General features: G+C 41.7%; 3 protein-coding genes across 5 annotated transcripts in view; all 3 read right to left on the reverse strand.

Moving 5' to 3' along the window:
• ywhae1 (tyrosine 3-monooxygenase/tryptophan 5-monooxygenase activation protein, epsilon polypeptide 1) overlaps positions 1-7,759 on the reverse strand; it is a 14,636-nt gene extending 6,877 nt beyond the window's left edge. Inside the window, exons 1-5 of the mRNA XM_019861582.1 lie at positions 7,500-7,759; positions 3,813-4,012; positions 3,141-3,247; positions 2,809-3,015; positions 2,499-2,635 (exon numbers count right to left, since the gene is read on the reverse strand). Of these exons, the coding sequence (XP_019717141.1) occupies positions 2,499-2,635; positions 2,809-3,015; positions 3,141-3,247; positions 3,813-4,012; positions 7,500-7,563 (715 nt within the window). The 5' untranslated portion in view covers positions 7,564-7,759. The remainder of the gene's footprint in view (positions 1-2,498; positions 2,636-2,808; positions 3,016-3,140; positions 3,248-3,812; positions 4,013-7,499) is intronic.
• Positions 7,760-9,486: 1,727 nt separating this feature from the next.
• Positions 9,487-19,989, reverse strand: crk (v-crk avian sarcoma virus CT10 oncogene homolog). The gene is made up of 3 exons (XM_019861568.1): positions 19,415-19,989; positions 18,230-18,825; positions 9,487-11,907 (listed from the first exon to the last, which is right to left on the reverse strand). The coding sequence occupies exons 1-3, from the start codon at positions 19,632-19,634 to the stop codon at positions 11,770-11,772; spliced, it is 954 nt and encodes a 317-aa protein (XP_019717127.1). The 5' UTR covers positions 19,635-19,989; the 3' UTR covers positions 9,487-11,769.
• A 3,058-nt stretch (positions 19,990-23,047) lies between these two features.
• The window catches only part of lrrc75a (leucine rich repeat containing 75A), a 31,163-nt gene continuing 27,557 nt past the window's right edge, over positions 23,048-26,653 (reverse strand). For all 3 annotated transcript variants that reach the window (XM_019861653.1, XM_019861652.1, XM_019861651.1), the window contains 2 exons: positions 25,805-26,078; positions 23,048-24,818 (listed from right to left, as the gene is read on the reverse strand). In XM_019861653.1, coding sequence (XP_019717212.1) covers positions 24,228-24,818; positions 25,805-26,078 — 865 coding nt within the window. In that variant the 3' untranslated portion in view covers positions 23,048-24,227. The remainder of the gene's footprint in view (positions 24,819-25,804; positions 26,079-26,653) is intronic.

Raw genomic sequence — 26,653 nt, forward strand, 5'->3', positions numbered from 1 at the left:
ACATTGTGTGGCCCAATCAAAAATGCTCGGCACTCTGTAAATGACGCCACTTGCCGGAGATTGCCGAGCAAAAGCATTTTCGTTGTTAAGCGCATTGATAGGGGTCTAACTATGAACCTGGGTGTGTTGCGTTTAAAATATGAACTAAAGAATGCTTTAAATAGTTTTTGATCCAAGTATTACTTATAAGATGGCTGGCCAAGTTCACTTCTCACTTGACCTTTAATTTATATTATCATTTATTCAAGTAAAATGGAAAAGATTACTAAATTAGAATGTAAGATTTGTCAACACATGCAAAACGCCAACATTGGTGATCCAATGAAGTGTATTCATGTTTTGGACAAAAACTGCGAGTTATTAAAGTTTGACTTAGTGCTCAGTGGTGCTCCTTTTCAGTACAATATCATTGTTAATTGCTGTTTTTTTCCCAAAACATTTTACTTTAATGTAAATGTTTTAACATGCGCTCTTTTCAAGATGTCACTGTCCTGTGAAAAACATTCATATCCATTTTTAATCCCAAAAAAAAAAAAAAAACGTGAATGGAATGTCCGAAACGAGGACACGCCAATAACGTAAACATTTTTACAATGGGCATACATGTTTTTCACAGGATAGGAACTACCGTATTGGCCCGAATATAAGACGGCCCTGATTATAAGACGACCCCCTCTTTTTCAAGACTCAAGTTTGAAAAAAGACTTTTTGAACACCAAATTAATTTTTATACAGAAAATTACAGTACATCTGAAACAAATGATTATAACCGTATATTTGACAGAAAAAGCATGTTATTTTGCCGCATTCAAATATTAATATCTGAACATTTAAATATGTAAACTAAAGTGCAATTACATTCGAAAATAAATGGCTTCTGGTTTTTGAAATGTAAATTACATCATAACTTCTCAGCTGCCGGTTAACCTGGCCGATCTTCGAACCACTTTTCTCCAGATTGTCGCTATGTTTCGCCATTTTCTGTGATCTCTTCTATTATTTTCTTCTCTTTTCTTCCTTACCGCTATTTTTTATTTTTCTTCTTTGTGCTACCGCTATTTTTATTTTTATTCTTTGTGACAGGGGTTCGCTTTGGCCTGGGGAGTCAAGTTCAGCATTCGCTTCAATGATATCTGGCGCCATCTAGCGTCGTGAATGGGTATAATGTTTAGACCCCGAATATAAGACGACCTCCACTTATTTCAATGCAAAAAACACCGTCTTATACAGTAAATATTCCCATCCCCGGAATTCTATGAAAAGGAATTTCCTTCACCCGGAACAAAAGCCTGTGCATTAACATTTTGACTACGATATTACATGCTACCGGAACTTACGTAAGCGGAAATTCCACTACCCGTAACCCGGATTGAGACGTCATGCCGCGGGAGCTTAAATACACGCAACGCCCACCCGATGCTACGAAACGACGACACCAAGACACATTTTCACTTCGCGTTTTTCGGTCATCAGATTCGAAACGACAACGTGTAAGTGAGTTTTTATTGGCGTGCATTTTACTGTAATTGTGAATGATTTTAACTTTATTCACTTCACGTCCTGTAGAACGCGGCACTAGCTGAAAAGCAGCACCCACTCGACACGGCCGAACAGACGTGTTCGTTTCGCCGTTTACATTCATCAGATTCGAAAGGAAGACGTGGAAGTGACTTTTTATTGGCGTGCGTTTGACTGCAATTGCAAAAGATTTTAACTTTATTCACTTACGTCGTGTAGATCATGGCATCGAAACGTAGAACAACTGTAATGACTGGAGCGGAGCGAGTGAAATGCATCCGTTTGAGCAAGGCTGGACACAGAGTTAAAAGCATCCAGCAGACACTTGGAGTTGGAAAGACGCAAATCTACGGAGCTTTAAAAAACAAGGCATCGATTCAACTCCTGATGACAAGCCACCATCCAGCGAGGAAGCAATGCAAATGGCAACAAATCCATCAGTATGCACAAGAATTACCAGACATCGGTGATCAACGGGACAGTTACTTGCAACTAGCAAGAAAACTGTATGACACGCAGGCAAACATTGTCATAAACCAAAGAATGCATCCAACCAAACAATCCAAAATAGACACATTTTTTTCCCAAGACAGAAAAAAAATAAACATTAAAATACTGTAAGTATTTTACTGTTGTGATTTTTTTTGGATACACCTGTATTGCAGTTTTTGTATCTAAAGTTCTTGGACAGTATATTTTTGTATTTTATTGATTGTGTTGTTACACGTGCATTTTTGTCAACATACTTGCAGGTTCATAAAGGACATGTACCATGCTCATTTCCCAAATGAGGAATTTTTGTTATCAGGACAAATTGGACAGTGCAAACACGAGTCCGCACTAGAGAATATTTACTGTATTCGGGCCAATACGGTATAAGTAGGTGCCAACAAGGGAGAAGGCATCGTGTTTTTTCAGTGTGTCAGCATCAGTTTGTGGAAAGAGAGGGAGACAAATCAAAGCGACAACATGCATCTCACCTTCTCCCTGCATATCTGAAGTCCATAGTGTCAGGTTGTCGCGTAACAACTGCATGATAAGTGTGGAGTCTTTGTAGCTATCTTCGCTCAGCGTGTCCAGTTCTGCAATTGCGTCATCAAACGCAGCCTTTGCCAACCTGAGCAGAAAAGCAGTTAATTGGTCGACTCAAGTTACGATCTTTGCCAACAAATACGAAGCAGTTTCTCATTCTGGTCAAAACTGACTTGGTTGCTCATACAGCTAAATGAAAAGACCAACAGGTTGAGTTAACGCGGCAGTATTAAAACATTGGACAGCCACAACAAAAACCTGCAAGCGCGATCCGGTGAGTTGAGGATCTCATAGTAGAAGACAGAGAAGTTGAGCGCGAGGCCAAGGCGAATGGGGTGAGTGGGTGCCAGCTCTTTCGTGGCAAGATCAGTAGCGGTTTTGTAGGCCACCAGGCTCTGCTCGGCTGCTTCTTTTCTGCCATTGCCTGTGGCAAACTCTGCCAAGTACCGGTGGTAGTCGCCCTTCCTGAAATTGTACAAAAAGAAAAAGAAACGTGGCTTGTCATGTAGTCATGTCTTGTAGTCACACGTATAGTGATGCTGCGGACCCTCAACGCTTCATTCTTTCGAAAAGTTCGACCGCACACGCACATTTTGTTGTAGAAGACTTTGGACTCTCCAGCAACAGCGGAGGGGAGTAGGTGTCTTTCCAATGCCTCCAGAATGTCACCACAGATTGACTTCAGCTCATCTTCAACCTGACAGACACACACACACACACACACACACACACACACACACACACACGCACACACACACACACACACACACACACACACACACACACACACACGACAATCAGACAAATGTTATGGTCAACTTTTTGTTAGTGTCAACCAAATATTTTAAACGGTAATTCGCTTTTTTTTTTTTTTTTGCTCTCATTTTTAATTCTAAAAATGTACCGGTAGATGTCTAATTGGTTAAAGTGTAACTGTTCCAGCGGGATTACCCAGTAAACTATTGACTGCAATTCAACAGCTCCCCTCCCCTTCCCTTCTCAGTGACACACTCAGGCCTCTCCCTGAGTAATAGCCCAGCTCTTATTTCCTTTCATAAAGGCAAGCGAGTGCACAAGTTGCCAGCTATGACTCAGATGCAGTCTGTTCTGAAGCAGATCGTAGTGCGTATTATTAATAGGTGCTGGTGAGCTCACATCAGTACATAATAAGGCACTTTGAATTGTGAAGCACATTCGCAACAATGGGAGAAGTTATATTACATGTTTAGGGGGCGTTACGTTTTGTCTGTGAAATGTTTTACCGTTTTCCTGTATTCCCGGACCATCTTCAATTTCTCTTCTTCACCCTTGCTCTCATCTCGCTGTTCAATGCTGCTGATTATCCTCCAGGAAGCTCTCCTGGCGCCAATCACATTCTTGTAAGCCACTGACAGTAGGTTCCTCTCCTCCACTGTGAGCTCCACATCCATGCCCGCCACATTCTTCATAAACAACACCATCTCTGTTGACGAGACACACGCAACACTCATTTCAACACATTGGTTCAATTTTGGAGAACCCCCTGTGCATCGTGTCCATGTTCTGATGCATGAGCCACCAGCTGTCTGCCATCTGCTCCAAACGCCAAAATTTTATTTGATTAACATTCAAAATTGATGCCACCTTACAGCAAGATACAACAGTAAAAAATATAACGTATTACCCTTTTTACAGACTCACACAGAGGTTTCCAAGAACGTGAGTCAATAATTCGGCAAAATACATACAGTGACCATGAGCACGAACGGTTGTTTTGTTTATGTGTGTCCTGCAATCGGCTGGAAACCAGTTCAGGGTGTACCTTGTCTAGTGCCCGAAGACAGCTGGGATAGGCTCCAGCATGCCCGCGACCCTCGTAAGGATAAGTGGATTAGATAATGGATGGATGGATGCTCTTGCTACCACAGAAATATATGTAATTATGTTGCTTCTAAAAGTATTAGATGCATAATGTTATATTATATTCAGGACTATGCAGGGCTGTTGTTTCCATACCGAAAAGAAACACTGTAAAATTATGGAGGAAAAAGAAAAAAGACAAAATATGAGAGCAAAGTTGGAATGTTACAAGAGTGATGATACAAATTCACAAACAAGAACAAAATAATTTGGGACCACGAGAGCAACAGATCTCGATAACACATTACACTACTGGTTGAAAACACTTGTGCTTATATTACAGGCCTGAGGATTTCACGGAAACAATCGTTACCGGTAGCGTGTTGTTTCCGTGGCGTCATTTTGACGGTACCGAAAAATCATTTCCCGTAAAAGTCACCGCACACAAGTTGACTCTACGCGATCGAATCTCTCCTGTGTGATCAACGCGATTTCACTGTGCCTGCATGTGTGTTTGTGGTGTGGTGTGTGTGTATGTTTCTTCTAATTTACTTTCGTTTTGTTTTCAGTGTTTGGGGGGGGGGGGGGTCTACACAAAGGTCTACAAATTACGACATTTAAGAAATGGGAGTGCCAGTCTGATTTTTCGTATGAATCGTCCGAAGGGCGTATCACTAAACTCACCTGTGACGTATACACAGAACACGAGAGCGACATACGACGACGGGAGGCACGATTCCGAGGCAAATTGGTCATTAGATCTCTCGGCTAATCTCTATGAAAAATATTATGAAACAGTCTTGGTTATTCTATAATTTACTGGTTGTAGCATGGTAACTTTATGAATAAAACATTCATCACAAGGTGTAGTAATGCTAATGCTAACATGCTAACAATGACGTGTGGTAGATTCTTTCATCAAATTGATAGTAGATTACGCATGCATCGTCTTGGGAAGAGGATGTCAAGCCACATCAATACTTGCCTGTATTAATGATTAGCAGTAAATTAATCTTTGCAGTGTGACAGTGGAAAAAATACTCTGATTTTGTGGTATGCTGTATTCATGATGCCATATGAGTACATAATATTTTGATCCATTTATTTTGAATAATCCTGGAGCACACTGCTGCTGATGTAATGTTCATTGTGAATGCATAGTTTTCAAACATTTACCCTTGAAACATTCTACTTTTGAGTTTCAGAATTCTTGATTATGAATATCAGTCAAAATAGAAAAAATGGGTACCCATGATGAACGCTTACGGAACCCAAAATTAGTTACCGTGGTTTCCCATTGGGTAATCCGACGGAACCGAAAAACGGTTACCGTGAATTTCCGAAATCCTCAGGCCTGTATTATCAAACAATCCCAACCAAAAATGTGATTCAAGTACAAGAGTTATATTCTAAGTGAGCCAAAAGTTAGTGGAGTCATATTCAACTACTCCTACTGATGTGCCAAATAAACGTAACTAAATATCTTCTGTCATCAGACTGAAGTTGGGTTGCAACTAATGATTGTTATAGTCGATCAACCCATTGATTTTGTTGATTAATGGATTACTCAAATAAAAATAAGTTTTAATTTCCACCCCTTTAATCAAAAACAGGACATGATTTCAAAATGACTGTCTAGAAAATGCACACACAGAAAAGAGTTATGATCCAGTAACTGGTTTGGTCCGTAACATGTCCGAAAATGGGGCCAAATTCTTGATCATTGTTTTCCAAAGTAAAAGCAAAATGCTTTATTTTGATTCAACACAAAGATGATTTGTGTGCTTTGATGGAGGACGACAGAAATCGGACAATTATTTTCTGTTGAGAAGCTGAAACTTCCGACGATTTGGACAATGTTACCTTAAAAAAACCCCATCCAAATGACTAATCGATTATAAAAAGCATTATCAAGTAATTTGACAATCGAATAGTTGACGATTAGTCTTGCACCTCTATAATGTACTTAAGTGAAATTTTACACAAGCCAAAACAGAGAATTTTAACAATTTTTCAAGTATAAGACATTCAGTCTTGTAATATTGCAACTTCACTGTAGTAAAAAAATAAATTAAAATGAATAAAGCAAGAGATCACGACTAAACATAAACATATTGTTGGTATCCTAATTTTGGTTCACAAGACCCTGACTCACTAAACATGGTAGCATGAGGACAACTGCATGGGCTTACAAAACGGTTCAATATATCCACAATGTACCAAACAAAAAAATAAAGCCTGCATTACCTGAGTGACCACGCTAAGCTAAAGTATGGCGGCGACACCCCTAGATTCAGAATTTGTGAACATGTTTCACGTATAAAAAGAATAACCTGAGACCAGTTGCAGAACAACGGCATTAAGTTAACCACATTCCAAGCAGGTCTCCATGTAGTCAGTAGCCCATCAATCAATCGCTCGCACAGCTCCAAATCCCGTGAGTGAGTCATGGCACATTCATTCAACGTTACTAAGCAACCTATAACTGCCGCACAGGCGGGCGTCTAAAAACAGCCCCTGCGGGACCACTAATGGTATGACGGTCTAACGGGAGTGCACAAGATCAGAAAAGGGAGGAAGAGGGGGTCATTTTCGTCAATCGAGCTGAACTGCTCGGCCATGAGAACTGCAGAGGAGCAGCCCATCAAGTCAACAGTTGTCCTCCCACTCACCACACGTTAGACTAACTTGCTTCGAAACCTCAATCCCCTTCGTGGGAGCGATAAAGAACAATTTCACAAAGCCACTGTGTGCGTTTACAAGAAAGACGGTTGGGATCTGAGGCGCGATGGGGCAGGGAGGTAACTCCTGACAGCTCACGCTCTACTGATCCGCCATTTTGTTGTAGCCCTTTCGCTAACGCTAGCCACTGGACGCCACTTATTTAATGTTACCCTTTCAAGTTTGACAGTTGCGAGCAATACCTTCCAACGGCAGTAGGCGCGAGCATTTTGTTCCAATCACATCAGCGTACCTCTCTCCATGTAGCCTAGCAACATGTAATAGTAGCAAAAACGACAAACAAAGCTCCACTCTATTAGCATTAGTTATCTTGCGGCGGGGCGGGGGGTGCGCCAGCGGTGAGCATGTCCCACTCAAAGTGTGCTTACCGTCATATCGCTCGGCCTGCTCAGCGAGTTTTGCCCGGTAAACGCATTCATCTCGCTCAGCCATTGCGAATAGAACCGCTCGTGGGGATCCGTCTAAAATGACAAATGGGTTTGTCGGGATGGGGGAGCACGATAATATGCCTGCTTGGCTGGTCTGTCAGCGGTTCCTAGAAACCAACTGGGTCGATTCGAACGGTGTTCCGCCCAACCGGCAGCAGAGAGGATGGGGTAAAAATGGCGGCCAGTCTCATCCGGGTAATCGCACGCGCACCCGATTCGTCTGCTCTGTTACGTTGATATACGCACCCTTTGACTTTAAACGGAGATAGTGTGTAATTATGCTGCGTGTCTTCCCCCAAATATATTTTTAGAAATATGCTAACCGGGAAACCACGCGAGTTTATCTCACACGCTGACAATGTCCAAGGGGATTTCATGTAACTGCAGAGCCCCCCCGCCCCTGATCTTTTCTTTAGTGGCGATACTACTCTTGGAGACACCCATGAATCTTTGGCTATTTTCTGGCGGGACTTCCTTTTCGTTTTAAGTTTGTTTGTTGACCTTTGTTTAACCAGGTTACAAAACTCCTTGAGAGTTACCCTTTCTGTTGCAAGAGTGATCTGTAATTTCCCCTACATCGAATACTTTTAATGTATCTATCTTACCTCATGAATTGCCCAAGTTATCCAATATATTATTTTACAGTAGAATAACATCTGAGGTGGATAGTAACCGGATGTTAATGAAAAGTTAAACGATTTTATTGTGAATGGTACAATGCAGACCCCGTGTGGGAGGGCTCCAGGATTTTTTTTCTTTCCAGGGGCTTTGGTGGGGCGTTCTCGGATCATAAATATGGGGGCTGAGAAAACAATTTGTAAATATATTTTAGAATCTCAGTTGCAATGCTAGAGAGGCTTAAGTGGGGCTACACAGATTTCTGAGATTTAGGCCCTCACAGCCCAGTGTCGCACCATCCCTGTCCACTGTGCACGAACACGTGCAACTTCTGTTCTAACAGCAGCTCTCTCTCTCCCCAGACAAAAGATGATAGCGCCTGCAGCGAGAACCAAAGTTGCCTGGCGCCGGCTTTGTTATACTGTACTTTAACTTCCATTCTGGTGTACAGCGGGTCCTTGGTTACGATGGTCCAGACATATGACATTTTAAATTTACGAGCAGCACCCAAAGAACTACCGGTAGTTTGCACAGCAGTGTAAGAATACGTTAACAAACATTCGACACAAGAAGGTTCACTCTCTTACCGTCGTAATGATGTTTTTCATTTGTTTTATATTTCCAGTACAGAAGTGTTTTTCATATAAATTTGAATAGAACATTCCTTTCCTGCTGCGTTGGCATAGGTCATAAACTACTTTTTGTTTTAACTACGTAAACATTATTCTTTGCTGCTGTAGGAACAGAACTCCAACGAGGACCTCCGTAAAGACCGTGGCTCTCAAGCTTCTTAGTTAAAGTACCGCCATCGTGATCAACATGACAATACAGTTACAAAGAAGGCCTGAGTGTTAAAAACGAGGACGTGGTTCAAATCATATTAAGTACAGTATTTCTCTAACACAGCGTAACCTTATGCACACAAATGTACTGTAATGGAAAAAGACAACATTTAATCGACTGGAACAATATGCAATTTGAACAATTAATTCAGTGAGTCTTCCACATACCACTAGAAGAGCCCACGGACCACCAGTGTACTAGTAGCACATTGAGAATCATTGGTCTAGCAAAAACGAGGGGGATTTGTCTGTCATGAATTTTACTTTATTTACCATTTTAATTAACACATCACATGCTACAGAAAAAAAAGTTAATTACAATTGTCTTAAAGGAATATAGTGTTATAACCGAATTACACAACTGCTATCGCCAATTCCCACTGCCATTTTGACACCCCTCACTTTGCATGAAAGGAAAACTGGCTTTTTGTATGATTACCGGTATCTAAAATACTTGATTTTTTTGGATTCATTTCAGTAACTAAGCAACTGCTGCCTGCAGTACCCAGACCACATGTTGAAAATCAGCCTGTAAAATCAGTTTTGATGTTTTTAAAAAATGTGTTTTGAATGTCACAATTGGACATCACATACAACATTAGAAATGAGGTCAGGGAATGGTCACATTTTTTTTCTTTTGAGAATGAGGAAGTGTATCATTGCAAACTTAGCGTGAAGGCAATCAAGTGTTGTCGGTTCAGTCATCTCCTTTAATGTCTAAAGAACAAGTACATGATAGTAACCTGTGTGAATATTGTTCTGTGTGCACCCAGAAAGTGACTTGGGGTGTGTGAGACAGAATGTGGACCGTGATATGTGAAGCTTCCACATATTGCATCTGCCATGGCAGTCATCTTCAATCCAACCCTCGCCAATATAATGTGGGTGAGCAAGGTAATTATTGTCAGACTGGGTGGAGGGGGGGGGGGGGATTGAGAAAGGGACTTTAAATGAAATGGTCCTTGAGTGAAATGTTAATGTCAAATGTTGGTGGCTAGACATGAAAAGGTTATGTCACTAAAGAAAAAAATGTAAGGAAAAAGCATTAGATAAGTAGTCACAGAGGAAAAAAAACAGGCTGATATATCTAAAGAATACAATAAGAAAATTGGTGCATGATGGCAAAAAAATTAGAATTAAAAAAAAAAGGGACACAGAGCATTTCCTTTCTCCGATTTGACATAATTCTGATATTCAATTTTGCTAATGTCTGGTATGAACTAACAAGGTGGACAACAAAAATCTGTCATGCAGACTACTGAGACAAATGAATGAGAGTTTAGCATGTAATGAAAATCCCACAATCCATCATATATTTCGTTTTTTCTCGCATAAAACAACTTGGAGAATGGTGATGGGTGGATGGGAATGACAGTTAGGAGGAGTTGTGTTTTCATCTCTCTTCCAACAAGGGTCATGACTGGAGTCACTTTACAGTACACCGATCCTGGATTCTGGTTGTCAACACAGGTTTTTGGCAATTATTGGCATGATAGGATAGATGGTAGTGGTAGTGGCACATGCTTCCAAGAGTTTACCGTGTCATTTTCCGGTTGACAATACAGAACAGTTGTTGCTCATCTCATCTTTGTCATCTTAATCAGTTCATCGATCATCTAGAGTCTGGTAGATTGTGTGGTGTGGACTTGAAGGGAGGTGGAAAATGGATCATGGGTGAAGCTGATTCAGTCTCAACTAAAATGTGGTCTTAAGAACATGACAAACATTAACCAATTGATTTTCATGTGGCTGAGCACGCCACGAGGGTTAAAAAGATACACAGAAACTGTAAGCAGGACTCATTTGGGAAAAGGGGATCAATGTATTGTGACACGGTAGCATGAAGTAATCAAATTAGAAAATTGTCAAAATTTGATCACTGCTTTTTCCAAATGACTTCCTCATTGGGGTCACGGACGTACTAACCAAGCTGACTTTGGGCGAGAGGTGGGGTACATACTAGACTGGTTGCCTGTCCATTGCAGTGCTAAAATTCAAGTTGACTGGGTAACTTGAGTTCCATATTTTCGATTTTGCTCAGATTTTCACTGAGCAGCAACCAAACTTAAAAATTCCTTCACATTGTTAATTTGGCTTACATTTTGTCAGACTCAAGTCTGATAATGACGGATTGAATCGTTAGATAATTCGGCCAGTTTACCTGAGCCTATGTCGACAACAGGCAGCTAAAGTTAGCTCAGTAAGACACGGCCAGAGTATTCGACAGAAAGATTCACAAGGTTCTTGTGATGATTAATGGCTAACCTGCCAATAAGAAAACCGAGCTGTGCTATGTTCATGCTGCTCCCTTAATACTGTAGATTTAATAGTCGTTAGAAAATCAGTCAGTGCAAGCGCAGACCTCTGCCAGGGCTGAACAATGCACATTTTTTATCACATAACTGTTTACCTTCATGAACACTCAACCAAGTCGCAAAGTTGTGTGGTGAGTGATGTCCTGAGGAGTGAGAGGTGATAATTATGTGTGGCTATGGTGGGGTTAAAATGTTACAAAATCCTTGGACAAGCCTTCCCAGACAGTCTTTCATTTTTGCACCGACTCAGTCTCAGCAGGAAGTAGTGGTGAGGGTCTGTCGGGAATATGCAGTGGGGTCGGGTGGTTGTTTTTCAGAGTGATCGTGAGAAACTTTACTTAGTGCAGGTAGGGTAGGCGTGAGGTGGTGACCAGGAGCCGCAAGGAGGCAACGGGGTCTAACACTAATGTCCAGTTTGCACCCGCCAGTCCACTCTCAGCTGAGTTCATCCTCGGCGTTGTGCTGGTCCAGCAGTTTGACGTGTGTGAAGGGAAAGTGGCCACGTTTGCCTTTACATTCACCCTCCCACTGGCCGTTCACGTTTATTTTAGTCACTTTCACCATGTCGCCCACCTGGAGAAGGAGACAAATTGTGAGCATCAACAAGACAAGGAAAGACGAACTGAACTAGAAGTAACAAGTGTGAACTGGGTGAAATAAAACAGGGGTGGAGAAGAGCTGTGATAGCCCTCAGAGGGCCTTTCTCAGGAAAAAGTATTTGAATTATTACAGGGGTTCATCCGTTTCCAACATTCCTGACATATGATGTTTGAAGGCCACGAACAGCGCACAATAAACGCAGTGGCGTCAGAATAGGATACAATTAGCGTTTTTCCAAATTGATTTTGTATTTATGGTCGAGAAGTGCTTGTCATACAAATATCTACAGTAAATAAATGACTACTACTGCATTAGCGTAGGTTAGTAATAAGCCATGGTACATTCCTCCACAGACATTTGGGCTACGTCGCCACTCCAACCGCCATAAACTGGGAACTGCCTGGATACCAATATGAAGTTTTGTGGGTTCAGCTCCTGTGAGATTTTATTCGTTTGATAATCCCATGAGGGGCCAAATCAAATGGTTATCAGGGCCACATGTAGCCCCAGGGCCGTTGGCCACCCCTGCCCTAAAACAGCAATTCAAAGCATACTCAAAGCCAAACTTCACCCTACAAAACAGTACATTTCTTCAAGTTTCTGCTGTTACTGTGTAATCTGACATGAAATGTGTTTGACTGATAAACCAGTTGACCCCGAGCCTTTAAAGTTTTAATCATACACGTCAGCTTTGTGCTAAGTGAGCACATTGTTACTGAATCAAGACTGCACAAAATTGTATAAAACATGCACCCATCCGTCATCTGACATTTTATCTGCGTCGAGCACAAACTGAGGAGCATGACTACATTTATAAAAAAATGTATAAAACATCAAAACATATAAACACAGTTTAAACTCCAATCCCTGACTGATCAAGGTCTTTATTTCGATGTAGTAAATGTTTGTAATTTCAATAATTTGTCCGGTACTGCAGCCCACACTCAAAGTGAGAGTGAAATTAAAGTTAGGTGTTTCCTGTGCTTGCTTGCCCCAGGAGGATATCCTGCAGCGCACACTGCTTCTGCTACCAGGGTGTGACCGTCTTACCCAATGAACCTCACTGTCCTGGACTGTCTTATTCAAATCACCTTTCATAAAATATTTTGTGAACACAGCTTTTGAATGCTGCGTCACTGTGGCAGAGTGCAAACAATTCCTGCAGTGTCTCTCTCTTTCCACACTTATTGTGTTGAAGGCGCAGGTAGATCAATGCCTCAACTACTAGTAGGACACAAAATACATCAAGCGCAGATGAAATTGCTGTAAACCACCACAACACAATAGATACGTTATTCGGTTCAACAGAGCATTATTAGAAACTGCACAGTATTCACACAAATTGCATAAAAATAGTTGCTAGGAGACCTAACGTCTGAAGCCAAAGGTATCCAAGACACCAAGACAAGGAAATGTGAGCTAATAATTAACAATCCCGTCCAGTGCCTCCCATGCTGAGTCACTTCTCTGACCTAGTGCGGAAAAGCACAACAAGTAAACTTGCCCAGGGTGAAGCCAGAAGAATTGAACAAAAGAGGGAGCGGTACCACTAGCTTGTACAACAGGACCAGTTTTGTGCAACCTCCTTGGAAAATGCAGTGAGCTCGGCTACAAGTTATTCTACTGTAAATGAGGCTCCGGTAAACTGCAGCAAATGACTAGAGCAGTGGTTCTTAACCTTGTTAGAGGTACGGAGTTCATATGCATTCACCGAACCCTTCATTAGTGAAAAATAAAAATATAATTCAAGAAGTGTTCCTTCAGTTTTGAGTTGCTCAACTTGGCATGAGAAATCATGCAGATAGGACACTGACTCCCATCGCTTTCCGCGGTGATGCATGTGAATCCATGTTGTCAATATTCGTCCAACCGCTTTTTTCTTTTGCTCGACATAGTTCGCATGTATAAAAAAAAAAATTCAACAAGAAAAAAATCACACGACGTACTATCACGACAGTCACTCGTTGATGACCGAGTGAACTAAATTTCCCGCAGCACTGATTGGACAAGCGATGTAATGTGATTAGCTGCTGTGGTCGTGTTTTAACTAATTTACGTTGAATCGGGTGTGTCTTAACCTCCAAGGCAAAGGCTCCGTTGAACCCCTGGGGTTCGATCGAACCCAGGTTGAGAACCACTGGACTAGAGAAATGAACAAAAACTGTGCCGCAATATGACTAGCCAAAGATCATCACAGCTACCTCATCTGCCCGCAATAAAATGACTAGCCAAAGATCATCACAGCTACCTCATCTGAGTGGAGCTTCTTTAAAAGAAAAAAAAAAGCATTGTACTATTGTGGTATAAATGAACACACAATTCTTCATGCTTCTTATAACAATGTCATGTCAAAATGGGATGGCACTGGGCTATTGACAATACTGAACAGTGGGTAACTAAACAAATAGTAGTTGCCTATGTGGTCATTATTCTCTATTAACTGCTTCAAACAACAGAGTATGCAGATAAGTAGTTAAGATTGAATGACTGTCTGTGTTTTATGTGTTGTGTTGTATTGTTTTGTTATTATGACTTCAATATGGCGCCGCGAGAGTGGCTGCGTTCACAACAACTCCTATACTTTTTGTTCTTCTACTTTCTTCCTTTCGTAACGTTGCTGCTGTAAATTGGGAATTTCTCCATTGTGAGACAAATAAAGGTTTTCTTATTCTTATATGTTGCTGTTTTCGTATCAAACATACTGCTTTTGATGTTTGATGCCTGAGCTGTGATGACTATCTTGGCTGTGTTTCAGACAATTGGCTGAAATAAGATTCTATATCGTTCAGGTTGGGCAACAGCAGTAAGACAGGTCCGTGACATAAAACGGAAGAGATGCATTTTACGTATAAAACTGCCTGGGGAAAGGGAGCTTCTTTGATGTAGGAAAACAGCAACGTTACCACGCTATGGAGAAATGATGAAGTTGCTCCTTGTAATGCCACCACAGCCCAATGCAAACTAGAACCTCTGTCAAAATAAGTAAATAATAAAGACATAAACGGTATCAAGCACACATACTTTCGAAACATTCAATCAAGAAATATAATGGCTGGGTGCTGGTGTCTGTCTTTGTGTCCTGCTCCAACTTCGCAGAGCCCAGAGTATGACATGCATGACATTGCAGCTCAGTGAGAAGCTAATTTAACTCCATCAGTGCACTGCATTTTCTTTGCAGTGGTTAAAAAAAAAAAGTTATAACAAAAATTGAAGGCCATAAATATAAAACTATCAAATGAAAAACACTGTGTCCGGTGCTAATTGGGTGTCATCTTGTGTGGTGTGATGTATTATTATGCCTGTGCACAAATTAGTCCATACTAACGCTCGTGACCTGTATGTCAAAATTGCCCTAAACCAGTGGTTCTCAATTATTTTCTGTCATGCACCCCCAAGGAAGAGGAAAACATCTTGCCCCCCCCCACCGCACAACTATAAATAGTATCATTTGTCTATAAAATTGTTATAAGTACACTTTTGCGTAACACTGTATCCTTATTAACGTATAAGAGAATAAAAAAGAAAGAAATATGGACCAAGTTTAATGGACCAACTTACAACAAAGAATAGCTTTAGTAGCTGGAACAGAAAAGATTTAAAGTGCATCTGAAATTCAAAAATAAAATTAAATCCTTAATTTAACAATAAATATTTTTTGACTGACCATGTCAAACCATACGATACTGAAAAATGAAATTACATAAAATCAATAACTAATAATGCATTCAAACTAATCAACATTATCTCAGGAGCACAATATAAAAAAAAAAAAATTTAACCAGCAAAACAAAAATATATCAAAGAATTTGTGCTTTTTTTTTTTTTAATCAAATATGATGTCTGGATTAATGGTTACAATGAGCACGTTTTGCAATGCACAGCTTTTCTAAGCGAGGTTTGAAGCAGGACACAGCAACTCTAGGCTCCTGCTCAACGAGTTGACCTGTATTTTAGTTTCCTGAAGTAGCAGTCACAAAGCAGCATGATTGTTGGCAATATTCGGCACATGTTCGCTGAAAAAAACTCAAGCAGCTTATCAGCGTGATTGGGGTGTAATGTCTTTAAGTGACACCTTAATTTATTTGGCTTCATGCTGTCCGCTACCAAATTTTTTAGACACAGTAAGCACATCGATCTTTACTCGTCTGCCACCGCAGTCACATTGAAGCCAAGCGCTACATACACCTCGTCATATTTCCTCCCTTAGAATGCTCCCTGCGTAAACTCTGCCAATGAGAACGCCACTGCCCCCTAACGTAGTGGAGGTGCAACTGCATGTTATTTTAGGACAGTAAAAAAATAAAAAAGCATGTTCCCCGAGGTAAAAGGCGCCCCCCTTGATGGAGCCTCGTGCCCCCCTGGGGGCGCGCGCCCCACTATTTGAGAAACACTGCCCTAAACGTATACCTGTATATATTTTTTGTATTATTTCCGATATGGGGATTTTTTTCTCTCTAAAAATTAACAAATCAAGATGTTTCACTGTATTATATCTTATTGGACAAGATCAGAGCATAGTGTAGCACAAAAGGTCAAACTATGCTGAAGACGAAAAATTAACACAAGTTTGCAATAATCCCCAATAAATTGGGTCCACATTCTTTGTCCCATCATATGCATTTTTCGTGAACAAGAAATGGAATTAACATTTATTTATACTAACATATTAACTTTTAGATACAGTAAGGACGGCTATACCATCCATCCATTTTCTACAACAGCGTACGTATCCTGTTTAGGGTTGCAGAGAGCAGTAGCCTATCGCAGCTGACTTTGTGAAAAAGGCAGACTACACCCTGGACTGGTTGGCAGTCAATCACAGGTTACATAATTACAAGCATTGACACTCATATTCACATCGTCACTGAGTAGGGATACTGAACACATCCTGCCTGCACTCAAGTCCGGTAAGTGAAACATTACACCAGCAGGTAGCCCCGTGGATCACATGAGTAGCTCACGGGCCTGTTTTTAAAAATAGTTCTCCAGGGAGATGAGAGTAATTTTTTGAGTGTTGCTAAAAATAAATAAATAAATAAATAAACAAACAAATAAACAAATAAATAAATAAACCCTGCCGATTGCCACTGATCATTATTATGCATTTTTTAAAAATACACCTGCATTGATGGAATTTTGTTTTTAACCTAGTATTGTTCAAAAGTCAGTATGACCAAACCAAAGCATTTCTAGAGACAAGCAAGAGGGTTGCGATTTTCTTTATCCCAAAATTATTTGAGCAAAATCGTTTTTTGCATGCATTAGCTGGTTTGGCTAACACTAGTTTTGGTTAAACTAGCATTAAACACAGCATCAAAGCCAGTGGAAATTGTTTCAACAGCTTAGCGGAACGTGGCTAAAGCTATCTACGAACACCAGTTTGCGTTCGTACTGCATTTATTCAGCAGTTATGGGTTGTTACACACTAAAGCGCTAGTCACTGTAGCACCAACTGCTACGTAATGTTGCCGTGCAGTCAAATGTTCATTGTTTTACACTGGACGGCATTGTTGCAGTAATTTGTTATCAGGTACAGGCACTGTGTATGTGTGTAGCTTTAAGCCATTTGCTATTCTGTGTTTTTAAGGATACAATAATGCTATTAAAGAGTTTTGGGATATTAATGGTTACACAGTTCTAATGACTTTTAGGGGAGCATCATTTATTTGTGGAAATGTGCAATTATCCCCTGTGAATAGCGGGGGTCCACTGTATACAAAATATGTAAATAATTGCACATTCATGTTACCTCCAAAGACAAGGCGGTCTTGTCATACGCATTGGGGACCCTCTTCTGTATGGCCCTGGCAAAGACAGGTCCATTCTGGAGATTTGGGAGTGGGGTAGGTTGCGCATACTGGCTGGGATCTCCCATTAGTGGTGCTCCGGGCTGGGCTGCAGATCCGTCAGAGTTCCCTAACATCCCCAGGCCTCCTGGCGGACAACCAGCAGGTGCACTGGAAGCAACTGCTGAATTCGGAGACGTTGGACGGTACTTCTCCACATACGGCACCGGGATCATCCCTGCTCGGCCTTCAGAGTTCTGAGCGTTCCACCACTGCTCTTCGGGTTTCTCAAGAATGCGGAGGATATCACCCTTACGAAATGGGAGATCCTCGTCGTCGTTGCCAGGGAAATCAAAAAGCGCTCTGACATAAGGTACCTGACCGCCCCTAAAATTTTCTCAACGGATTTAGACGATTCACAAAAATGATCAATTTAAGAAATAAAACGGCGGATTTCCGCGGATCCGCGGAAAATTGCCATGTATGAAATAATTGCACATTCATGTTACCTCCAAAGACAAGGCGGTCTTGTCATACGCATTGGGGACCCTCTTCTGTATGGCCCTGGCAAAGACAGGTCCATTCTGGAGATTTGGGAGTGGGGTAGGTTGCGCATACTGGCTGGGATCTCCCATTAGTGGTGCTCCGGGCTGGGCTGCAGATCCGTCAGAGTTCCCTAACATCCCCAGGCCTCCTGGCGGACAACCAGCAGGTGCACTGGAAGCAACTGCTGAATTCGGAGACGTTGGACGGTACTTCTCCACATACGGCACCGGGATCATCCCTGCTCGGCCTTCAGAGTTCTGAGCGTTCCACCACTGCTCTTCGGGTTTCTCAAGAATGCGGAGGATATCACCCTTACGAAATGGGAGATCCTCGTCGTCGTTGCCAGGGAAATCAAAAAGCGCTCTGACGTACTCATCCTCGAGGCGAGGTGGAGGGGCACCACCCGGGCCGACACTGATAAAGGATGTGTGTTTGGACTTGTTGATGGGTTCAATTAGGGTGGTTGTGTCCAAGTAGTGGATTTTGTAGAACTCTAGCAAAGCAGCGAGCGCGTCAAACTCCTGGTCACCAATTCGAAACCTTGGATGTGACAAACTTGCTGGAATGGAGGATAGGAAAGATGGTACAGTTTTTACTATACAACTTTATAAAGTAAACAATAAAACATCGTCCAGTCAGTGGAATCGTAGCCTGTGATAGGCTCATTTGAGGCAACAGATTACAGTGAGTTACATGCATTTAGCTCAAAACCTAATCAAATGTCCGGATGTTTCTTTTGGCTGAAACAAAGGTGTCTAAACTACAGCATGGGGGCCATTTGCAACCCACTACTCAGGTATGTGTGTGTGTGTGTGTGTGTGTGTGTGTGTGTGTATAACATGGTTATGTACTTATATAACTTAAACTTGACTTATTAATTGGTTTTTGTGTGTACAAGCGAATAATAAGTGAAGAATTTATAGTGGCCCTTGTGTTCTTTCATTTGTTCTGAATGCAGCCCTGGTTAAAAAGAAGTTTGGACAGACCTAATTTTAACAAAATTTGCGTTTTGAATTAATATATTAGCTAGGCTTATATTGAAAACGATGAAACGACACTAATGTTTATCCCCACTGTTGCAAGTCATGCAAGCGTGCTTTCTTCATTATAAGAAACGGGAGATGGGGGGTTACACCATATTATCTTACCTGGACCGGATTGTCGGTTGTTGCTGATGCTGTTGATGATATAATGCGAGACCTTGGAGTTCTCCGAAACCGAGAGCACGTAGTCGCCCGGGCTGGTGATGGAGTCCCGCACCAGAAACACACCGTGCCTCTGCCCCTGCAATAGCGACACAGCCTCCTGCCTGCTTAGGCGACCCCAGTACCAACTGGTGCGGTCCTCCGCGTCAAAATTGCCGGCCATGATAAGCACTCCGAAGCCGAGGTGACGTCGGGCCTTCGCTGCTCTCCCTCCCGCGATCCACACGCAAAGCCTTCAACTCATACAAAACTTTAGCGCCTCGAGCACGTTTAGTAAACAGACGACAATCCGCAGCTGGCCGTTTGCGCATCAATTCACTGCCACAAAACCTCAGCCGCGAAGACAAAAATATTTTGGGTGCCTTAACGACAGCAGTCTTATCCAACTGTTAGAAATAGCACAAGGTGAAGGGTCAGAATTCCATATACACTATAACGGACGATGACAACTAAGTTCAAAAACTGAAATGGCGGATACGGGAAAACAAAAAAAAAAAGGACCCACTTACCGGATGTGACGTACACATTTCGATGCGCCGCATCAGTGGCAACCGGCAAGCTAACGTTAAATAAATCGCCACTTAGAACAACATAACATGTCCCTTGTGTTTATATGTAAAAAATGTGTCGTATGTCGAAGAGATGAAAATGTAGCCTATAGCATTTTTTTCATGGCACATAATTTATTAATGGTTGTTTGCATCTGACCACAATATAAAACTATTACCAAATATGTATATTAGATATCTTTATTTGACATTGAAAAGGTTTTAATTGGAATAAACAACGTAGCCTCAAGGTCATGGTCGAATTTAATATTAAAGTACCGGTTAGACAAAGAATGTTAATTTACCGTTTTCCTGGGACACGTTAAGCGCCCAGTGCAGTTTGTACATTTAACCACGAGATGTCAACCAAGACAAAAACAAAAGGCATAACCCTGAGATGTTGATGTTGATTAATGGTTGAACTTCTGTGTGTGGTGGTGTATAAATATTGACTATACACAGTGTATAACCTAGTGCTTAGCATGTCAACCTAGCAGATCTGACGTTCTGGGTCCAAATCTCTTCTGATGTTGGGAGAGTATGGAGTTTGCATATTTTCCTTGTGCTTGTGTCCATTCCAAAAACTGCATGTCCGGAAAATTAAAGACTCCAAATCGTCCAAAGGTGTGAATGCGATATGCCTTGTGAATGACTGGCAAGACATTGTCTGTTTTCCTCTCATATTATTTATTGTTAAGATCCACTTAATAATAATTTAATCTACTAATAATATACTGTACATAGCATCATTTCCACAAACCGTCTAATGCAGCACAAAAATCAAAGCTTAGTCTGAGCAGTGGTAAGAAGAACGGTATACAGTACTGTGGATTATCGAGCAGAAGTGTATGGAAGATTGTGAAAAGACACTAACATAAGTGCAAAGGAAATGCATGGTACTTTTACACGATTTATTAGGTTCTTGTGCAATCTAATGGGTTTTCAGCACTTCACCAAGGTCCATACCACTTCAAAACCAGACCCCAAAAAATTGTTCATTCATGACAGTGTCAGTCAAAAGCCAGCAAGATTACTATTGAAGAGGTTGTATTTTTTTAATAAAGCTCTCACGTAGGATCTCGTTAGATTGTGCAGGTGCACCTAAAGTGCATTGTGCCCCCACCCCCTTTCCTTAAATAATTTCGATATCCTCTACATTTGAGGAAAATATCAGTCATTTCACGACTTCAAACAAAGTAGTCTAGTCATTTTACCTGTAGTGATGAATGTGGTTTTAATTGCCGTGCCTTGAGCCACTTTGGTGAAATGAGTGAACCAAGTGCAGCATGGGAGAGGAAATCACCAAGCAATTACTATAGTGGCTACAACAGTAGAAACATAGTTGACTGACATGTAAGTGCTGATAAACATAGAAACCCTATTCTAATCTTTAAACCATTTTGGGTGGCTGTAGTTTACTCGTGGATGAGGCCCATTTAAAAAAATAAATGACAAGTAGGAACCGTTTTCTACAGAGAGGCCATGTCACTTCCTGAGCACTGCTGGAGTCCTTGCACAAGGCACCGGGCCCCAAATTTCTCAGGACACTTGTGCAGCCCTCTCATTTTAACCTAACTGTTTTTTGACTGACAGGCTGGCAAACAGAAGGGGTCGATATTTGATTAACAGCAGCATAAAGGGGGAACACTTCTCAACTGTCTCATCCACATCTCCACAAACAATAATAAACCTGAGCATAGCGTCTCTCGCATCACTTATTCAGAGGATGCATGCAATGAATGGTTCGGTATGACTTCTGAAATTTGCAATGTAATGCCAGTAGTGGATATTTGCACATTGTCAAAAATGTTTCTAATTATGTTTTAAAGGGCTCACTGGGATGATTAAGTGTGAGAACATTTGGACACTAAATGGTTGCATGGCTTACATTAAAGGGAAGAATCTTTGCACATAGATTCAAGTACAGCACTGGACTTTTACGGCTTTTTTTCCAGCCCCATGGAAAAGTGAATTGCATGGAAATACTTGATTTGTCACCATTTGCGTAAGAACCACAAAAAAAGAGGAAACGCACAATCCACCGTATCATAAAGCTTTCAACAAAGTGTGGATGGGCACTACTGTATCAGGAACTTGATAGATTTTTGAGGTGTCTCCATGTTACAGCGAATATTCCTGTACTCTACTTACTCCAAAACATGAAATATCTTGAATGATGAAAATAATGGGTTACCCCTCAGATTTCAAATGGACTAACTCTGATTTATTATTATTTTTGTGTTGGATTCATGATTCTCATTTCTCTGAACATGACCTTACGATGTCAGTTAAGATCGAGAACCTTTGCTGGTGTCATATTAACATCTGCTACTGACAATCGTCGTCTTCCGCATACATGAGCAGGAATTAAAATATAGCCTAACATTGTTACAATGCCAAGATGAACAGTTTTCGTCTTGTGGTCATTTTTGGAGCATTGACTTTCCTGGTAGATCAGCCTCACGGGCCGATAGATTCTTGTGAACAAAGCTGAAACCAACAGATGATTAGATTGTCCATTTAAAATGTGTGAATTTGACACGAATTAGAACACAATTACAGAAAAATGAACAAAAGTAGACTGTACTTAGTCCAAAACAACATCAACATGTGAGTAAAAAGTTCAGGGAGGTGTTTTTGGTGTGTATCCTCTGTTGTAACAACACTTCTTTTCACTATCCTTCATACCAGTGGTTCTTAACCTGGGTTCGATGAATTGGTCTCAGGGGTTCGATGGAGCCTCCGCCATGGAGGGTAAGACACACCCGACTCAACATGTCAATTAGTTATGACACGCCCGCTTGGCCATCACTGGCTACAGCTGATCACATGACATTGCTTGCCCAATCAGTGCTGTGGGAAATTTTGTTCGCATAGTAGTCAATGTGTGACTGTCATGATAGTACGTTGTACAATTTAAAAAAAGTATACTTATCTCTTGGAATTGTATTTACTTTTTTTCTGTTTTTAACAAATGGGTTTTTTTAAATATATTGAATTTGTAAAAAAAAATATTTATTTCTTTTTCACTGATGAAGGGTTCGTTCGGTGAATATGCATACTAACTGGTTGGGTTCGGTACCTCTAAGAAGGTTAAGAACCACTGCTTCATACTGTATGAAAGCTGGTTTATTTTCCTTAAAATAAGCAGATAGTAAAAACTTGGCACCTTTTACATTGCAATGCACATTTTCTGTGCGCTGGTCATCCCATCCATTTTCCTTAAAAATGGGGCACAGAATGCTCAATGGAAATGTATGGACAAGCAGTATTGCCACAATACAAATAATCTACCAAATACAAAATGCTTGTTGTTTTATATGTTTGAAAATGAGCATGTGACTCAATTTAATTGTACCAGAGCGGGGAGCAGCTTGTATTAGAATGATTAATATTGGGAAGTATTACAATCGGCACAACAACTGTCAGTGTTATTTTCCTATATAAGAGTCCGGATGGGATCTCATCCCTGTTTACGTCCACAGTCACTAGTATTCCAAAGCAGACTACAAAATGACCATACAAACCTCACATCAGTCCACATGTACATGTGTTAGTTTTTATGTAAGCTATTAATTGACTCGAGAACTGAAATCAGGTAAAATAGGTGCAAAAATCAATTTGTTTACAGAAGATAGCATGCATGGATGTGATCATAGCGCAAGTCAATATAAACTGTCAGCAGAGAACAGTAAGCAATCAGCTTTTTACGTTTTTCTATTTATTTATCTGCTAACGTCCCCCCTATTGAGACTAACTTTAACGTTTGAGTCTCTTCGTCGTCCTAATCTATCTGGTTTTCTGTTGATTTCATGTGGGTGGCCCTTTCAACAGTTTTTTAAAGAGCCTGACTGACATTATTTTTTTTTAACCTCTCATGACAGACACCTAACCATTAACGGGACATATTCCAGGCACATGAAGGTACAATGACGTTACGAGAAGGTCCTGACTCAAACTCCGAATAGGATGAGTTGCAATAAATAGCTTATTAATTACTGAGTGGTTTTATGCATTAGCCTGCCAAGGTAATTTGTAACTGACAAATCCTGTCTGCATACTTGTCATTTAATGGTTTGCCACCTTGGTTTATCTGGTTAAATCTGACTTGTTCAAACTGGGAGCAAGTCTTCCCTTGCTTCCTGCCACACGTGTACCTTGACACGGCAGGAGAAATATTTTCAGCAGAGATGAGAAAGGAGCAGCAATCAGGTCAAATGCTCTGATTGGTCAGTCACGTTGTCAAAATCATCCTCCTCTGCTCTCGTTGGCTCGGCAGCTGCGGAGGAGTGCTGTGACGGGCTGGAGCAAGACAATGGGGAGGAGCGGCTCTGTGTGTCATCCTCATCCTGCGCCATCACTGCCAATCGGCCCGGCCTCCCTTTCCTGTCTAACTCTTCTTCACGTGTCATCATCCTCCTGGCTTTCCTCTGCTCCTCGACGGTCCACATGCTCTCGTCTTCATCCTCCTTCCCTTGCACCTCCCTATCAAAGTCCAGTAGCTCCTCCATCATCTCCTCTATCTCCAGCTCACCGTCCAGTTCCTCCTCCACCTCGGACCGCAGCTCTCCCATGCTTTCAGTCCTGTTGGTGTCGTCGGTCTCCTCGTCTTCACCGATGACTTTCAGCCTTTCAGGGGGCTCGCTGGCCTGACTCTCACCGAACTCCAGGATGGTGGGCAGGTTGCCCTGCTTTGGACAGCGCTTCCTTAGGCTGACCAGGAAAGGCTGAGGCAGGGAGAAGATGTCCACATTGTTTCCCAGGTCGATCCATGTCACACTTGGGAAACTATTAGGATCCTAGGGAAGAAAAACATCTGCTTGTCACGGTTCTTCTCAGTGTAAAATGCAATCACTACAGTGACTACTTTGTGACATTGCCTCATCATGCAATCCCCACTTCATGTTTTGAAAAACAGTGGGTGAGAAAAGTTAGGGCAGAACTCCACCCACTGCAAGTGCCAATGCTTACACGGTTGAGTAGAAATGTTGGCATGCTTCTCAAATAAGCATATACATACAAAATAAAATGTATACTGTGAAATTGTTACCATGTGCAACAGCAACAGGTTAGACACCAAAGCAGTTAGGAGTTAGGATTTAATCTCTCTCTCTCTCTCTCCCTCTGCCTCTCTCTCCCTCTCTCTCTCTCTCTCTCCCCCCCCTCTCTCTCCATCTCTCTCTCTCTCCTCCCCTCTCTCTCTCTCTCCCCCCTCTCTCTCCCTCTCTCTCTCCCTCCTTCTCTCTCTCCCTCCCTCTCTCTTCCCCCCTGTCTCTCTCCCTCTCTCTCCCTCCCTATCTCTCTCTATCTCTTTCTCCCTCTCTCTCTTGTTGAGGAGGAGTCCTCAACACTCTCTCTCCACTGTGAGGCTGACGTGCTAACCAGTCAACCACCGGGGTGCCCATATATACTGTATTTTGAGAGAGCCTGGTGGTGGACTGGTTAGCACGTCGACCTCACAGTGCGGAAGTGCAGGGTTCAATTCTGGCTCCGGCCTTCCTGTGTGGAGTTTGCATGTTCTCCCCATGCCTGCGTGGGTTTTCTCTGGGTACTTTCGGATTCTTCCCACATTTCAAAAACACGCGTGACAGGTTCATGGAACACTAATTTGTCTTTAGGCGAAAGTGCAGATGGTTGTTTCTTCTATGTGTGCCCTGCCATTGGCTGGCGACCAGTTTTATCATCACCTTCCAAGACAGATCGCTAAAGTAATTCTGGTACAAACACTCACAGGAATTTCATGTTAATACTCTTTTAAGAGACAAAATGATAACACGGAAGAAACCTTTAAGGCATCTGTCAGCTCCTTCAGAATAGTCCTGGTCAGGCGGTTTCCGTTCATTGCCAGCGTCTCCAGGTGAGGTAGGGCAGCCAGGGTGGGCAGGAGCAGGAGGAAGGCTTCATCAGTCAGCTCAGTGAAGCCCAGCTCCAAGCTTACTACTGCGGAAGCGTGGTGCAGGAGGTGTGCACATAGACGTTCCATGTCGCGAGCTACCAGAGGGATACCGGACAGATCCAGCGCCCCGCTGGATGGAGGTGTGGACAGCACCGCCTTCAAACTACAACCAGACAAATGATATGACATCACAGTGATGAATTACACCCTACTCTCATGATGTAATCCTGAACAGATGTCCTTATTGACACTTTGTGGATCTCAAAGAATTACATGACTGCAACTCCATATGCTATGACTTCCACATTAATGTTTTATCAGTTAAACAAGATAACCAAAATATTACTCGGTGTCATACACCACTGCCAACTAAAATCATAATCATGCAAGATGTTGAAGTAAAATCTCTCTGGCATCGTTATTCAAAACTAACCACTATTATCTTTGGACTTTACTTCAGCTGAGTGTACAGGTGTCCTTAATGAAGTGTCCAACGAGTGCAAAACAATCGCCGGTCAGTACACACAAACTGGACAACTCCTGATGAGATAAACCATACTTAGGGCAAGCTTTGATCCTCAGTTGCTCACGGAAACAGAACACTTGTAAATCAGAAATATGGCAGCTGAGGGGAATGCAGACAGTTTGACACTAAGGGGATTTAGAGCTTAAGACACTGAAGTTTGCAGATGAAAAATTGCTTTTGAGTAGCACTTAAAGCTGTAGTCTCTGAGTGCA

This window comes from Hippocampus comes, unplaced genomic scaffold, assembly GCF_001891065.2.
Source record: "Hippocampus comes isolate QL1 unplaced genomic scaffold, H_comes_QL1_v1.1 scaffold122, whole genome shotgun sequence".
Lineage (NCBI taxonomy): Eukaryota > Metazoa > Chordata > Actinopteri > Syngnathiformes > Syngnathidae > Hippocampus > Hippocampus comes.

Bases quoted from the DNA above. Each gene is read 5' to 3' on its own strand.
- crk (XM_019861568.1), bottom strand. From the start codon at position 19,634: ATGGCCGGCAATTTTGACGCGGAGGACCGCACCAGTTGGTACTGGGGT. The intron at 18,826-19,414 runs GTAAGATAATAT...CCTCCATTCCAG, and splicing joins CAACCGACAATCCGGTCCAG to CAAGTTTGTCACATCCAAGG. The intron at 11,908-18,229 runs GTAACATGAATG...CTCCTTCTCCAG, and splicing joins AGACCGCCTTGTCTTTGGAG to GTGGGCGACATGGTGAAAGT.